General features: G+C 40.4%; 1 protein-coding gene across 1 annotated transcript; it reads left to right on the top strand.

Moving 5' to 3' along the window:
* Positions 1–7,652: 7,652 nt before the first annotated feature.
* OR2A1 (olfactory receptor family 2 subfamily A member 1) lies at positions 7,653–8,586 on the top strand. The gene is given in 3 exon segments (XM_068972442.1): positions 7,653–8,400; positions 8,403–8,456; positions 8,459–8,586. Coding segments are annotated over 3 exon segments (930 nt in total).
* The last annotated feature ends 6,891 nt before the right edge of the window (positions 8,587–15,477 follow it).

Genomic DNA, 15,477 nt, shown 5'->3' on the forward strand with positions numbered 1-15,477 from the left:
TGCCAGGAGCTTATTTGATGTCTTACTGGTTCAGCTTCCTTATGGGTTTAGCTGAACCATCTGGAGATTTGAGAAACACGGCAGTGCTGGGATTCATGAAATCCAAATAATGCCAACTATTCAGGGACTGTAAGGAGTGCTGTTTTCTCAGGGTGTGCCCTGGGGCCCTCTGTGTTTCCTAATCTTGTCCTGCTGGGGATGAGAGGGAAACAGAAAAGGAGAGTGGCTCTGTCCCCCTCCCCAGTGGAGGTGGGCGTGCGCCACATGTCACAGCCACCCCTTCCAGTGAACCCTCGAGAGCTACAGCGAGGTTGAGCCCATCAGAGAATTAACCTCCTTTTCTGAGGATCTGATCCCATTTCCAATCTGCGACAGAGGTGAGGGCTCTACAGCTCCCACAGAAGCTCGCCAAGGCAGGACCCCATCCAGCCTTCAGGTGCTTTCCTCTTCTGAGACCTTGAGTCCAAATATGGGTGTGAACCAGGTTGCCGTATTTTATTTTACCATCAATTCCTCTTGTACATGTATAACATCTAGTCTTTTGGTTTTGTTTTTTAACCTGACTTTTACTTTATATTAGTGTATAGTTGATTTACAATTTGTGTTCGTTTTAGGTGTTCAGCAAAGTGATTCAGTTATACATATATCCATTCTTTTTCAGATTCATTTCCCATATAGGTTATTACAAAGTATTGAGTAGAATCCTCTGTGCTATACAGTAGGTCCTTGTTGGTTATCTGTTTTATATATAGTAATGTGTATATGTTAACCCCAAATTCTTAACTCTCACTTTTATACTGCTATTCTTTTTAAGCACAGATAAAGAAATTCAGTTTTCTATAAATATGGGCTAATAATTATTCTGCTGTGGGGATAGTTTGAAGAAAAATTAATGCTAACTTTCTAAAATAGTGCTCACACATACTATAAGTATATATTTAATTTGGTTAATTTCATTCTATACAGTGGATAAGTAGCTGTATGAAACCTATAACTTTGTGGACCCTGATGCTAGATAAAAGAATAACAAAATCCTGGGTGTTGGATTTAGGTTAAATATATGGAATAATTTTTATAAGCTGAGAAAGATTTTCTAGGATATATTAGGGTGTGATCTTTCATTTCAGGGAAACTGATGTTACTTCAGTCTTTATGTCTATGTCTCATCAATAAAACTACAATATATAATCTATGAAGCCCATACACCTCTCATCCATTACCCATAACTTGGAGAACAGTGTCAGGCACACAGAAAACACTTCGTATATTAGACTTTCCCAAATCTAGAGTGTACATGAATGAAAGTGAATGTATGTGTGTGTGGTTGTGTGTGTATATGTATATGTGTGGTTGAGGAAAATTCAGGAAAGCAAGAGTTGCTACATAAAGGATAATCTCTTTAGTTTTTAATAGAATTGTCAGCTTTAAGCCCTTTTTAATCCCCAATATCTCTTAAACTAATCATGCACTTTCCAAATAAAGACATTGAAGGTCAGAAGCCAAAACCTGCCTTACTGATCCTTCAACTGTATATTATCCTCAAAAGCATGTCGTTGACTGTAATACAATCACTGTGTAGTAGAAATATGCTCAATTTTTACCTCAGTTAATTCATTTAACTATTTAACTTATATTACCTCAATTTTCACAACAACCTCATGTAATAGATACTGTCACTTTTCTCTTTTCAAAAATTTTAATACTAGGGCTTGAGAGGTTAAGAACTCAGAATCATACAAGTAGTAAATGCATGTCTGATCCTTAAATTTATGCTCTTTAATTACTAATCCATCTTGCTTTTCTATCATAAATTATCAATCCAGAGGCTAGAAAATCTGTAAGGATATAGCTGAACACCATCCACCAACTGGACACCTAGAGACTACTTCATCCACAGCAAAATACACATTCTTCTCAAGCTCACATGTAACATTCACCAAGATAGACCACATTTAGGGCCAAAAAATGCACCTGAACAAATTTAAAAGAATAGAAACCACACAGTGTCTGTTCTTAGATCAAAACGGAATTAAAATGGAAATCATTAACAGATTTAGCTGGAAAATCCCCCAAATATTTGGGGATTACACAATCACTTTCCAAATAACACATGGGTCAAGGAAGAAAGATCAACAGAAATGCTAAAATATTTTGATCTAGAAAAGAATCGAAAAAGGGTTCTATTGAGTACATTAACTGTAACAGATATTTCTTATAACTTGGAAGTAAGCATGCAGCACTTCGGTTGAACTGAGGGTTTAAAAATAGCTTTCGTTTTTAGGAATGCTCTGTGACTCACACCCACAACATTAGAAAAGAGTTTGTCAGCCCATCAGATCTTAAATTTTACTTTTTGAAACAGAGGCCCCATCTAGCGCTGACATGTTTGTTCATGTATAAAGAAATGATTCCGATCTTAGATATTTACTTTGAAACGACAGAGATCCTGAATAATGTATTAGTCATCAAACAATTTGCCAATTTTTAAATTGCTAACTTGTACATACATATCAGATGCATCATTAGAGCATAAAATGATGCTTGAATGTTGTATTTGATATTGGGATGTATTTCATTTCTTTCTTAGTCTCATCTTTCAGTTCTTACAGTCTTTAGTAAACTAATCCATTTGAGTTCAGGTAAGAGACTTCTAATGCCATGTAGAATGAAAATAGGGCTTTGCTGGTGGCTCAATTGGTAAAGAATCTGCCTGCAAGGCAGGAGACGCAGGTTCAACCCTTGAGTTGGGAAGATGCCCTGGAGAAAGAAATGGCAACCCACCCCAGTATTCTTGCCTGGATATCCAATGAACAGAGGAGACTGGCAGGCTGTAGTACATGGGATCATAAAGAGTTGGACACAACTTGGCGACTAAACCACGACCAGCATAAAATCTGAGGGAAAAAAGAAAGTAGAAGTGTTTTCCAGGTGTTCAATGCTTAAATATTTTGGAGATTCTACAGTTGTTATTACCAAACTTCAGACAGCATTCTTTTTGGCCTTGGGAAGAATGTCCTTAATTTGGTATTATTCTCAATGACAGAGGATGAGATGGTTGGATGGCATCACCAACTCCATGGACATGGGTTTGAGCAAGCTCTGGGAGTTGGTGATGGACAGGGAAGCCTGGCATGCTGCAGTCCATGGGATCAGAAAGAGTTGGACATAACTGAGTGACTGAACTGAACTGATGCTCAGAAAAATTTAAGCAAGTCTGAAGTACCAGACCCAGTTCAAGGATGGTCCAAGCATTCAATATTTAGGCATTCATTCACTCATGTGTCTCATTCATTCATTTGTTCACTCAGTAAACATTTGCTAAGTGCCAGAATTACAAAAATGGATACACCTGTTCTTTGTTCACAAGGGATGTGATACAATCCTGTTGACAACTATTCATAAAGAATTTTAATATAGTCAATAGGCCCTCCTTCCTCCTGTCTCTCCCTTTAGGTTTCAAAGAGATTCCTACTTTGTAAGCAATGTTTCTTTTTTCTTTATGTAATTAACTTGAAATTTAGAAAAGGAAATAAAGGATGATTTAATAAAGAGATTAAGCATTTTATAAGAGGTAGATTCAGATGCATTTTCACAGCTAAATGTTTTAATATATTTTATGTATTTTCCAAATAAATTTAAAAGGTTGTCCTAGAACAATGATTTTTAATATAATCCTGAAAAAATAAGCCTTCATCATGTGTTAGAAATTCATAGTACAGTTGATTTAATTGTGTCTTGCTAATAACTTATTGATGTGTTAGTTGGTCAGTTGTGTCAGACTCTCTGCAACCCCATGGGCTGTAGCCCACCAGGCTCCTCTGTTCATAGGATTTTCCAGGCATAAATAAACCTGAATGGAATTGTTATAAAAAATTGGCAAGAACTTTGATTATCAGCACATCCTCTTTGTCAAAATATCTGCATAAGAAGGCAAATCAATACTGCCTGGATGGTTGGTGAGCATGGAATCAGGGTGGGAGGTGGGGAGGTGCTTAACTGGAGGTCTTACCAGTGAGGGTATTGATCCCTGATCACTGAAGCCATCTGACCTGTAAACACAGACCTGCAGCAGGGCAGCCTGCTCATCCCATCAGGCCAGACACCCTGGGACACTGCTGAAGATGTGTGGATAACCACTGGCCCATGGATCACTGCCTGCTTTATTCCTCAGTCTTTCCATAGACAAGGACCTCACACAACTGTTATATTTGGATTCCTGAGTCACAGTCAGATCCTCTCTTCCTTCTTCCATGAAAAACAGTGAAGTGAAAGTGTTAGTTGCTAAGTCGTGTCCTACTCTTTGCGACCCCATGGACTGTAGCTTACCAGCCTCCTCTGAAAATGGGATTTCCAAGGCAAGAATACTGGAGTGGGTTACCGTTTCTGTTTCCAGGAGCTATTCCTGACCCAGGGACTGAACCCAGGTCTCTTGCATTGCATGTACATTCTTTACCACACAGAGCCACCAGGGAAGCCCTTCCTCCGTGAGATTGCATCAAAGCTCCTTGAGTGGAGTTTTCTGCATGCACTTAGAATTCTCCAGTTATATGTCTACACAGTTCTCTTGTTTTCCTTCTCCAGTTCTTCTCCATTCATGATGAGCGGACTTTACTTTTATTTCTCTTTTTTCTGAGTTCCTCAGGGAGTATCTCATTATTGTCTCCATTGGTATTAATGATGGGTATTAATTTATCTTAATGACAACTAGACCAGGATATTATCAACAAAAGCACCTTTCTGTACACTAATCCTGGAGAAGCTGCTTCTTCCAAAATAAGCAGGCCCAAGTTCAATAGATCAGCCTCAGGTCATGTTTGCCTAGCAGTAAGGTGGCCACAGGACAGGACTGGAAAAAGTCAGTTTTCATTCCAATTCCAAAGAAAGGCAATGCCAAAGAATGCTCAAACTACCGCACAATTGCACTCATCTCACATGCTAGTAAAGTAATGCTCAAAATTCTCCAACCCAGCCTTCAGCAATACGTGAACCATGAACTCCCTGACGTTCAAGCTAGTTTTAGAAAAGGCAGAGGAACCAGAGATCAAATTGCCAACATCCGCTGGATCATGGAAAAAGCAAGAGAGTTCCAGAAAAAATATCTATCTCTGCTTTATTGACTATGCCAAAGCCTTTGACTGTGTGGATCACAATAAACTGTGGAAAATTCTGAAAGAGATGGGAATACCAGACCACCTGACCTGCCTCTTGAGAAATCTGTATGCAGGTAAGGAAACAACAGTTAGAACTGGACATGGAACAACAGACTGGTTCCAAATAGAAAAAGGAGTACGTCAAGGCTGTGTATTGTCACCCTGCTTATTTAACTTCTATGCAGAGTACAATATGAGAAATGCTGGACTGGAAGAAACACAAGGTGGAATCAAGATTGCCGGGAAAAATATCAATAACCTCAGATATGCAAATGACACCACCCTTATGGCGGAAAGTGAAGAGGAGCTAAAAAGCCTATTGATGAGTGAAAGAGGAGAGCGAAAAAGCTGGCTTAAAGCTCAACATTCAGAAAATGAATATCATGGCATCTGGTCCCATCACTTCATGGGAAATAGATGGGGAAACAGTGGAAACAGTGTCAGATTTTATTTTTGGGGGCTCCAGAATCACTGCAGATGGTGACTGCAGCCATGAAATTAAAAGACACTTACTCTTTGCAAGAAACATTATGACCAACCTAGATAGCATATTCAAAAGCAGAGACATTACTTTGCCGACTAAGGTCCATCTAGTCAAGGCTATGGTTTTTCCTGTGGTCATGTATGGATGTGAGAGTTGGACTGTGAAGAAAGCTGAGCACCGAAGAATTGATGCTTTTGAACTATGGTGTTGGAGAAGACTCTTGAGAGTCCCCTGGACTGCAAGGAGATCCAACCAGTCCATTCTGAAGGAGATCAACCCTGGGATTTCTTTGGAAGGAATGATGCTAAAGCTGAAACTCCAGTACTTTGGCCACCTCATGTGAAGAGTTGACTCATTGGAAAAGACTCTGATGTTGGGAGGGATTGGGGGCAGGAGGAGAAGGGGACGACTGAGGATGAGATGGCTGGATGGCATCACTGACTCGATGGAGGTGAGTCTGAATGAACTCCGGGAGATGGTGATGGACAGGGAGGCCTGGCGTGCTGTGATTCATGGGGTCGCAAAGAGTCGGACACGACTGAGCAACTGAACTGAAGGTGCTAACTAAATGTTTGCACCAGCAAAGATGTTATATTTGTACATGGTATTTTGCAGAAGCTGTTATCCAGGACTTAGAACAAATAAACATCACCAGTTCACAGAAGCATCAAATACTGAACCACCAAATGAATGCTATACACATCTCTAAAATGACAAATTCACTAAATTACTTTTTTAAAAAATTGGCTATCTGTAAGGCAGATATCAGTTCTTGTGTTGCTGAAGTAGGACCAAGTTGATTTTTTAATGAACTGTCATGTCTTGTCTTTTTGAATTTCACATATGGTATGTGATGCAAATGCTAAACCATCACACAAATACTGAAGCCTACCACACACTTACTCCAGGTATGGCCTTTTCCACTTATTTTGACCTAGATTTTCTCTTTTAACAGGAGTAGAGCAGTAGGGTTACAGGTAGCACATGGGAAACTACATCTTCACGTGTTTCACCTGCATCCACACATACACACCACAGTCTTCAAAGCAACGTGTGAGTGCCTGACTTTACAGTCATTTACACCCTTGCACAAAAGGTCCAGATTCACAATACATAAATGCCACGCAGCACTCCCAAACCCAATTCCTACAAATTGTAGAGGTTGTTATTCAAAACAGTTGTTTGGTAAATTAGTAATTATGATGCCATCGGAACATTCACAGCCAATGGTTGGTTTGATTTCATCGCTCTTGGTAACATAACATAAAGGTATTCACTAGAGTTCATGTGGAGCATATCCGCTGATCCCTGCTTAGCACCCTAAACAATCACATTGTCATAAAAGTTGCCCTTTATCTTTTTGTTCCTCCTGTTATCATGTAAACTGCTCTACATCTAAAGAGCAAAGGTTGATTTGCAGAAGGCAACATAGTTGATATTCCTGTTGAGAAACTGGAATTACATTTCCTCTCTAGGACTACTCTAATTCTCATCTTTGGTGTTCCTCCTTTACTGATTACTTCTACATTCCAGAAATTCTCTTAGTAACAGATGTGCAGCTTAGCACCTTGTCGTCATTTAGGAATGTGCTTGGTAACTTGACACGTGCAGTTTCAGAATGATTCCTATGTCATGGTTATTTTATCTCCTCTTTTGATTGGACATTCCTTCTTCCCATCATGCATCGGTGGGTCTAGGTAACCTATCATGGTGACACAATCCCTTTCTGTAAAACTGTATGTCAGGTTATATGATTAACTTAATGTATAACTAGTCATCATCTTAACCCATTCCAGTGTTCTTGCCTGGAGAATCCCAGGGATGGCGGAGCCTGGTGGGCTGCCATCTATGGGGTCGCACAGAATCGGACATGACTGACGCAACTTGGCGGCAGCAGCAGCAGCAGCAGTCATCATCTTAAAATCATGTCCCTTAAAAATGCTATTTTCTGAAATAATGTCTAGAGGTTTTCAACAATTCTGTTCTAAGTGATCCTGTTTTGTAGTTTTCATAGTGAAATGGGAGAAAATCAGACAATAGAGTTCATTCTACTGGGACTTGGTCTTGGCCCAAGGACTCAGATGCTCCTCTTTGGGCTCTTCTCCCTGTTCTGTGTCCTTACCCTGCTGGGGAACGGGGTCATCCTGGGGCTCATCTCACTGGACCGCAGACTGCACACCCCCATGTCCTTCTTCCTCTCACACCTGGCCATTGCTGACATGGCCTACGCCTGCAGCACAGTGCCCCAGATGCTGGTCAACCTCCTGAGTCCAGCCAAGCCCATCCCCTTTGCTGGCTGCATCACACAGACCTTTCTCTTTCTAAGTTTCACTCATACTGAGTGTCTGCTCCTGGTGGTGATGTCCTATGATCGGTATGTGGCCATTTGCCACTCCCTCCGATATTCTGTCATTGTGAGCTGGGGAGTCGGCATCAGTCTGGTGGGGACTTCCTGGCCATGTGGCTCCCTCCTGGCCCTGGTCCATGTGGGTCTCATCCTGAGGCTGCCCTTCTGTGGGCCTCACGAAATCAACCACTTCTTCTGTGAAATCCTGTATGTCCTCAAGCTGGCCTGTGCTGACACCTGGCTCAACCAAGTTGTCATCTTTTTGGCCTGTGTTTTTATCTTACTGGGGCCCCTCTGCCTGGTGCTGGGCTCCTATGTGCGCATCCTGGCCTCCATCCTGAGGATCCAGTCCACTGAGGGCCGCAGGAAGGCCTTCTCCACCTGCTCCTCCCACCTCTGCATGGTCGGGCTCTTCTTTGGAGTGCCATCGTCATGTCCATGGCCCCCAGGTCCCGCCACCCTGAGGAGCAGCAGAAGATCCTTTCCTGTTTTACAGTTTCTTCAACCCCATGCTGAACCCGCTCATCTACAGCCTGAGGAGCAAAGAAGTCAAGGGTGCCCTTAGGAGAGTGCTGTTCAAGGAGAGTCATTTCCTGTTGGAGTGACATTTGAATCATTGCCCCTGCCTGAAGAGTTTACTTGGAACTTTGGTACTGAGTATCTACCAAAGCTTATCACTCTGTGTCTCCGAGACTAAGTCATCCAAGACACTCTGTAAAGAACTCTCTTTTCCTCCCCATAAATTAGTTAGGTTTTGCTGCATCCATTATATTTAATTCTATCAACCGTATTTACTTTTTCATTTAACTACTTGGTGAATTAAGATGATCCAGAGGGGGAAAAAATTATTTTATCCACTGCTAAGGAGCCCAAAAGGTTAAAATAGACACTCTACCTCTGACTCCACCGGGCGTGTGCAATAATAGCAGAATAACAGACGTTAGTGATATAACCACATTCATAACAATTTTTAAAAATATTGTTGCTACAGGCAGAGACCCAGAATCCATGAATAACTTTGTCCATGTTCACCCCACATTCGGATGTTTCCTCTCAAGTGTAAATCCTCTTAGAAATAGTGAAGTATAGTTTGTCAGTCGTGTACGACTCTTTGCGATCCCACTGACTGTAGCCCACCATGCTCCTCCGACCGTGGAATTTTCCAGGCAAGAGTACTGGAGTGGGTTGCCATTTCCTTCTCCAGGGGATCTTCTCAACCCAGGGACTGAACTCAGTTCTCTCCCGCATTGCATGCAGACACTTTACCCTCTGAGCCACCAGGGAAGCTGTACCAAAATGCCTACTTAGACTTACGGAAAATTGATTTTGCTGATCAAATCCTGTAATCTGCCTTACAATTTCTGTGATCAGAAATTGAGTCTCATATATAGCTGGTATCTCAAGGAACTGCCCAACAAAACCCATTGTCCTGTCTGCGCTGGTCTTTTGATGGCTGCTTGTTCCAAACTCTCCTCATCTTCTCAAGAAAAATATCTATGATTCTCTGAATAGACATACCAAGGAGGAGTTAGCAAGTGCCGCAGCCCAACTTTGAATTGCTGGATACGAATGGAGAGCCCTACACAGAGGCAACTGAATGGAAAAAGGGGTGTAATAACAATAGTTAAAAGTATAATTAAGTACTCCATGCCACCTGCTTCACGTTGATTGATACTTTATAGAGATCATCTCCTTTTATCATCATAACAAATGCATTTTTCATTATCATCCCATTTTATAGATGCAAACATTAAGGCAATGGCAAATGTGAGACTCATATCCCAACAATATGACTCCCAAGTATTTTCTACTAACTGAATAATGTAGTACCTCACTATCAGAGTTATTAAACTAAGAATAAGGTGAACCTATCCCAACATAGGATATGTTGGGAGGCTTTGTGTTTCTTCTCAGGCTAATGTGTGCCACAGTGAATCTAGGAGAGCTAGGTATTATTTATTGAAGGCTTCTGGTCCTGGTCAGAGAGTTCTGTGGGCATGGTTGCTAAAGATGTTCAGAATTTTGTAGCAACACAAAGAGGGTGGGGACGGAGGCTGTCGAGATTAGAGGTTTGGTTTAGACCTGCATGGTGTTAAGACCTAGAACGAGGACATTTCTAGTGTCACATACACCACTCACGTGTTAACACACATGTGTGTACATGTATGCACACATATTTACTGAGTGTTCACTATGGTGAGGCTCTGTTCTAAGCATCTTATGAGTATTACCTTTCTAAATCTTCATAGTAGCCCTATGAGATAGAGACTATTCACCACTTCTTAGATGGAGAAACAGAGGCACAAAGAGATTAAGTAACTTAACTAAAGCCTCACAGCTAATAAGTACCTAGTCCAGAATCAGACCTAGGCAATCTGATTACCAAACCCATAGACATACCTATATATAAAAATCAAATAGCTTATGATGTTCCCAGAGAAGAAGGAAGCAGAGGAAAAGAAAAACTTTCAACATCCAGTCAAAGATGGGCCTTGAGCGTCACGAAGAAAAGGTACTTAAGTTTGTTAAAGAAAGCAATTTCACTTTATACTGGTGTAAAAATGAGGGAGCAAGAAAGGATTGGGAGTCCAAGGGTCCAGAGTAGAGGAAGAGCCTGTCAACTAGGATAGTTAAACAGAGAAAAGTGCAAGAAAGAGATAACAATGAAGCTTTAAATTGATGGTTTGCCAAATTCAAGAGCATTAGAAAGAGTGCTTGTAATTTGTCCAACATGGATATAATTTTTAATTCCAATAATTCCTAACACAATATTTAAATGGTTGTTTCATTTTATGACAGATGTTGCTTACTATGTTGCCATGTGCAGAAGCATATCCCCTTTAGCAGCACAGGGGACCACTCAGCCTTGGAGGGAACAACATGATAAGGGGTCCCAGCTGGAGCTCAGATTCAGCGGCCCCTTAATGAGTCAGTTGGCAGAGGCTCCAGGGGACTGACATCTCTCCCCTTGAACCTGTTCCTGCTGCTGCTACTAAGTCGCTTCAGTCGTGTCTGACTCTGTGCGACCCCACAGACAGAGGCCCACCAGGCTCCCCCGTCCCTGGGATTCTCCAGGCAAGAACACTGGAGTGGGTTGCCATTTCCTTCTCCAATGCATGAAAGTGAAAAGTGAAAGTGAAGTCACTCAGTCGTGTCCGACTCAGTGACCTCATGGACTGCAGCCCACCAGGCTCCTCTGTCCATGGGATTTTCCAGGCAAGAGCACTGGAGTGGGGTGCCATTGCCTTCTCCATGAACCTGTTCCTAGACAACCAAATACTAAGAAAACATGTGAGACCTTCCCTTGGGCAAAGAGATTCACATTTTGTTTTCTTATTTCCAACATTTTCTGATCTTTCACCTGGGATCTACAGAACATTTCTCAGTTACATATTATCTCTTCATATGGGGAAGGACAAGTATCAGTTTCTCTCTTTATCCTTACTGCCTTAACGCTCCTAACACAAATAAGCACTCAGCAAACACTCCTTAAATAAAGGATGCTTTAACTATCAGCTGCATTTCCAGATTTTCAGTGGAGCTATCTGATTGGAGCTTCTGATTGCTAATCTTCCTTAAGTCTCTCTAATTGTGAGTTGTAGTTACAAAGTTTGATCATCTGATAATTATGAAGTGCTTACTCTATGGTAAGCACTACATAAAATACTTTCAAATAATCTTCGTATCAAAATCTGTAGAGTGGGTACAATTGTTATCCTTATATAATGATGAAGAAAATGAACTTCAGGAAAGTGAATTGATTTACTCAAGGACACAAAATAAAATAAATAAATTTATTTCCTTGAATTTTATTTATTTTAAAAGTCAAGGAAATAAAATGCAAGTTCAGGCAGTTTGGCTTTAAAATAATTCTAAACCACTCTTTTGTAGAGGATCTGCTGATATTCATAAACTGAATGGCTGGCATCTGTACTGTTCATAGTAGACCCTCAGGAAACTGAATGAACAAATCACAGTCCCTGTGTCCTAATTTCTACCCATAACTTACAGGCCTGGGAATGTGTTACCTTGTATCCGTTTAAGTCAAAGATCTTACTATCCCTTAGATTTATCAAGTTCTTGTTTTTAGTGTATTCTTATTTGATGAATATTACTAATCAAGAATGCAGTGTTGGTCTAGGATCACAGAGAGGAAAGAAAACACATTTGGGTAGAAATTTAGCATTTACTGTAAAAACTGCTAAGGCTGTTTATTCATTTCTATCACAAGGAACAGTGGTCATTCGCTTTGCAGAGGAGCGTGTCCACCTGCTGAACCTGTGATTCTGGAAGGCCAGGATGGGAGGTACTGTCCTTAAAAAACCCAGGCAAGAGGGTGGAGGCTGTTATCAGTAATAGCTGCAGTAAGGATAGGAACGGGAATCCACGTGTGGCGGCGGGCTCACTTGCGGCCTGAAATTGGCACCTGCAGCATATTTGGCATGTGGACTGGGGATTGCCAACCGCAGACCTGTAGGATTGCTGTTTACCACTTACTGTGAACGTAGATTATCATTGTTAATATGGGCTGTTGAGAGAGGGCAAAAACAAATGAGCAGAGAGCTGGAATGCTGTCCGACTGGGTGAAAACACAGCTGTTTTCCCAACCAGCAAGGGGAGTGTCTTATGCTTCTTACTTTCTTGACAAACTTTGGATAGCATTGGCTCATTTTGATCTTTATTTAACCTGTGCTTCTCTTTGTTTCTAATTTTTGAAGTTGTGTTGGGCCAAAAGTAGAGGTGGATCCTTGAATACAGTGTGATTCAGTCAACAGAGCACTGGCTTAGATTCAGGACATCCCATTTCCCATCCCAGTTCCCCCACTGACTTGCTTGTGACCTTAGAGAAGTTTTTTACTCCTCTGGCCTATAGTTTCCTCATCTATAAAATGAGAAGTTGAACTAGACAATCTTTGTGGGTCTTTCTTATTTCCTACTTTCTGTCTCTCTTAGTTTCCTCACGTTCCATTGGAATTTGGATGTTGAATTTTTCCAAAGGAATACAGAATGAGTTTCATGCAGAGACAATGAAATGGATTCTTAAGATAATTGAATGTCTTGGGCTCTAAACATAGTAGGAACACAATAGTAATGGCTGAATTAATAAATGAGTTGAACATTTAATGTTCCAGGAAATAGGAATTGTATAAGGCTGGCTAAAGCATAAGGTGAAATGCCCACTCTAAGAAAAGTTAAATTTTATTAGCCTTCTCAGATGTTGTTAAGAGTAATTTCACTGGATAGGTTCTGGGACCTGGAATAAACTTAAATAATGTCTAATTTTGTATATCTAAAATAATCATTTTAATATATAGTATTTATTGAGCATTATTAAGTTTCAGGTATTGTGGTGAGATACATGCATTATGTTTTTTTATGCCTGAGCACCTTTGCTGTCCACCTGAAACTATCACAACAGTGTTTTTTAAATTTATTTATTTTTTAATTGAAGGATAATTCCTTTACAGAATTGTGTTGCTTTCTGCCAAACATCAACAGAGATACGTGCATTATTATCTTGTCTAAGCTTCGTAACAGTTCCGAGTTTAGTACTTTTATTACAGTCATTTTTAAAAAGAAGAAATGGAGGCACAGGGATGGTAAGAGTTATAGGAAAGTGTATGACACAACCTGAGTTCTAATCTAGGTCAGCCTGACACCACAACCACACCCATAATCACTAAGCATACTGCCTCCCTGTAGCCTGGACTTCGGGAATCTTTCTCTACATATAGTAAAGTTAGACTCAAGAAAATCACCCTGAATATTCTGAAATTCTGTTTTAATAAAAAGATAAAAATATAGCTAACAGAGTTTCAAAATAAATATAATGAACAAAGTAGTAATATACAAACGAATTGTTTAACTGAGCAAAAATTCCTGGATACAGTAGAGACAAATGAACCACACAGAGGAGAATAAGTGAAAACCACTAATGACTATGATGAGAGATGTACAGCCTCTCCAGTGATTAGAGGAATTAATTTTAAAGCATGAGACACCATTTGTTTGCCCATCAGCTGGACAAAAAGAAAAAGATTGATATTTTATAGTGTGGCTGAGCATATGGGCAATTAGGAATTTCCCCATAGTCTTGGTGGAAATATAAATTGATTTCATGGTTATTTGGGAATATGTCTTCCAAAATTAAAATTTGCACACCTGGTATGTAACGATTCCAATTCTAGAAACATATCCTATAGAAATATTCACATATACATGTTAAAAATATGTATGTGTAAATTTATTTTAAATTAAAAATTTTGTAGTAGCAAAATGCCACAAATAACCTTATATCCTTCAACAGTGCAGTTGTTAAATATTATATAAGCCTACATTTTGGAATATTTTATATAACTATTATAATAAACAAGTTTTAGTAATTAAGTTTAGTATGGGTAAACAAGTAATATTTGGAAGATTCTCATAAGTAAGAAAAGTCATATTGATATAGTACTTGATCATAAAAATACACAAAGAAGTCTGGGATATATGGTCAGCGCATGTTATGTCCCAGGAATAATAGGAAATGGTTTTGTTAACCATCTAGCAGTCTCTGCCACCAGTAACCAGAGGCTCTGAGTTCCTAGCTCTCTGGCCCTTTAGGGCATCAGTGAAACTCTAGAGGCCTGGTGGTACTAAGGCTGGAGAAGAGAGACTTGAGTCTCCTCCCGGGTCCTCAGCAGCAGCTCTGCCAGTGATACAGATGGATTTGTGTCTGATGTTATGTGAAATACAATCCAAATAAACCTTCAAGGCAAATCCTCTAGGCCCCACTACAGCAGACATTCTGAATTGCTAATACTCCCCAGATCACTTCCTGAGGGCTGGTGTCAGCCTTGATCATCAAATCTTTAGATAGTAGGAAATCCCATGGACCTGAGTTCAGGTATACCAGTTTTGGAGGAGGGTGGGGGTTGCCCCATCTTTGAAGTGTTAATAAGATGCCACCCACCCTGTCTGTTCCAAAGAGGAGCTGGGAATTCCAAAATGGTAATATACACATCAACAATTTTTAAGCTGAAAAGTACTAAACATTATTTTTAGATCTATAAAATTGAAAATCATCAGTTCTCTCCTCTCACCTTATTTCTTTTCTCCTCCCCTACTTTCTCTATGTACTTTTCCAGTTCAGTCGCTCAGTTGTGTCCAACTCTGTGACCCCATGGACTGCAGCACACCAGGCTTCCCTGTCCATCACCAAACCAGAAGTTCACCCAACCTCATGTCCATAGAGTCAGTGATGCCATACAACCACCTCATCCTCTGTTGTCCCCTTCTCCTCCCACCTTCCATCTTTCCTAGCATCAGGGATTTTTCCAATGAGTCAATTCTTCGCATCAGGTGGCCAAAAGTATTGGAGTTTTACCTTCAACATCAGTTCTTCCAATGAATATTCAGGACTGATTTCCTTTAGGATAGACTGGTTGGATCTCCTTGCAGTCCAAGGGACTCTCAAGAGTCTTCTCCAATACCACAGTTCAAAAGCATCAATT

Source organism: Capricornis sumatraensis, chromosome 5, assembly GCF_032405125.1.
Source record: "Capricornis sumatraensis isolate serow.1 chromosome 5, serow.2, whole genome shotgun sequence".
NCBI lineage: Eukaryota > Metazoa > Chordata > Mammalia > Artiodactyla > Bovidae > Capricornis > Capricornis sumatraensis.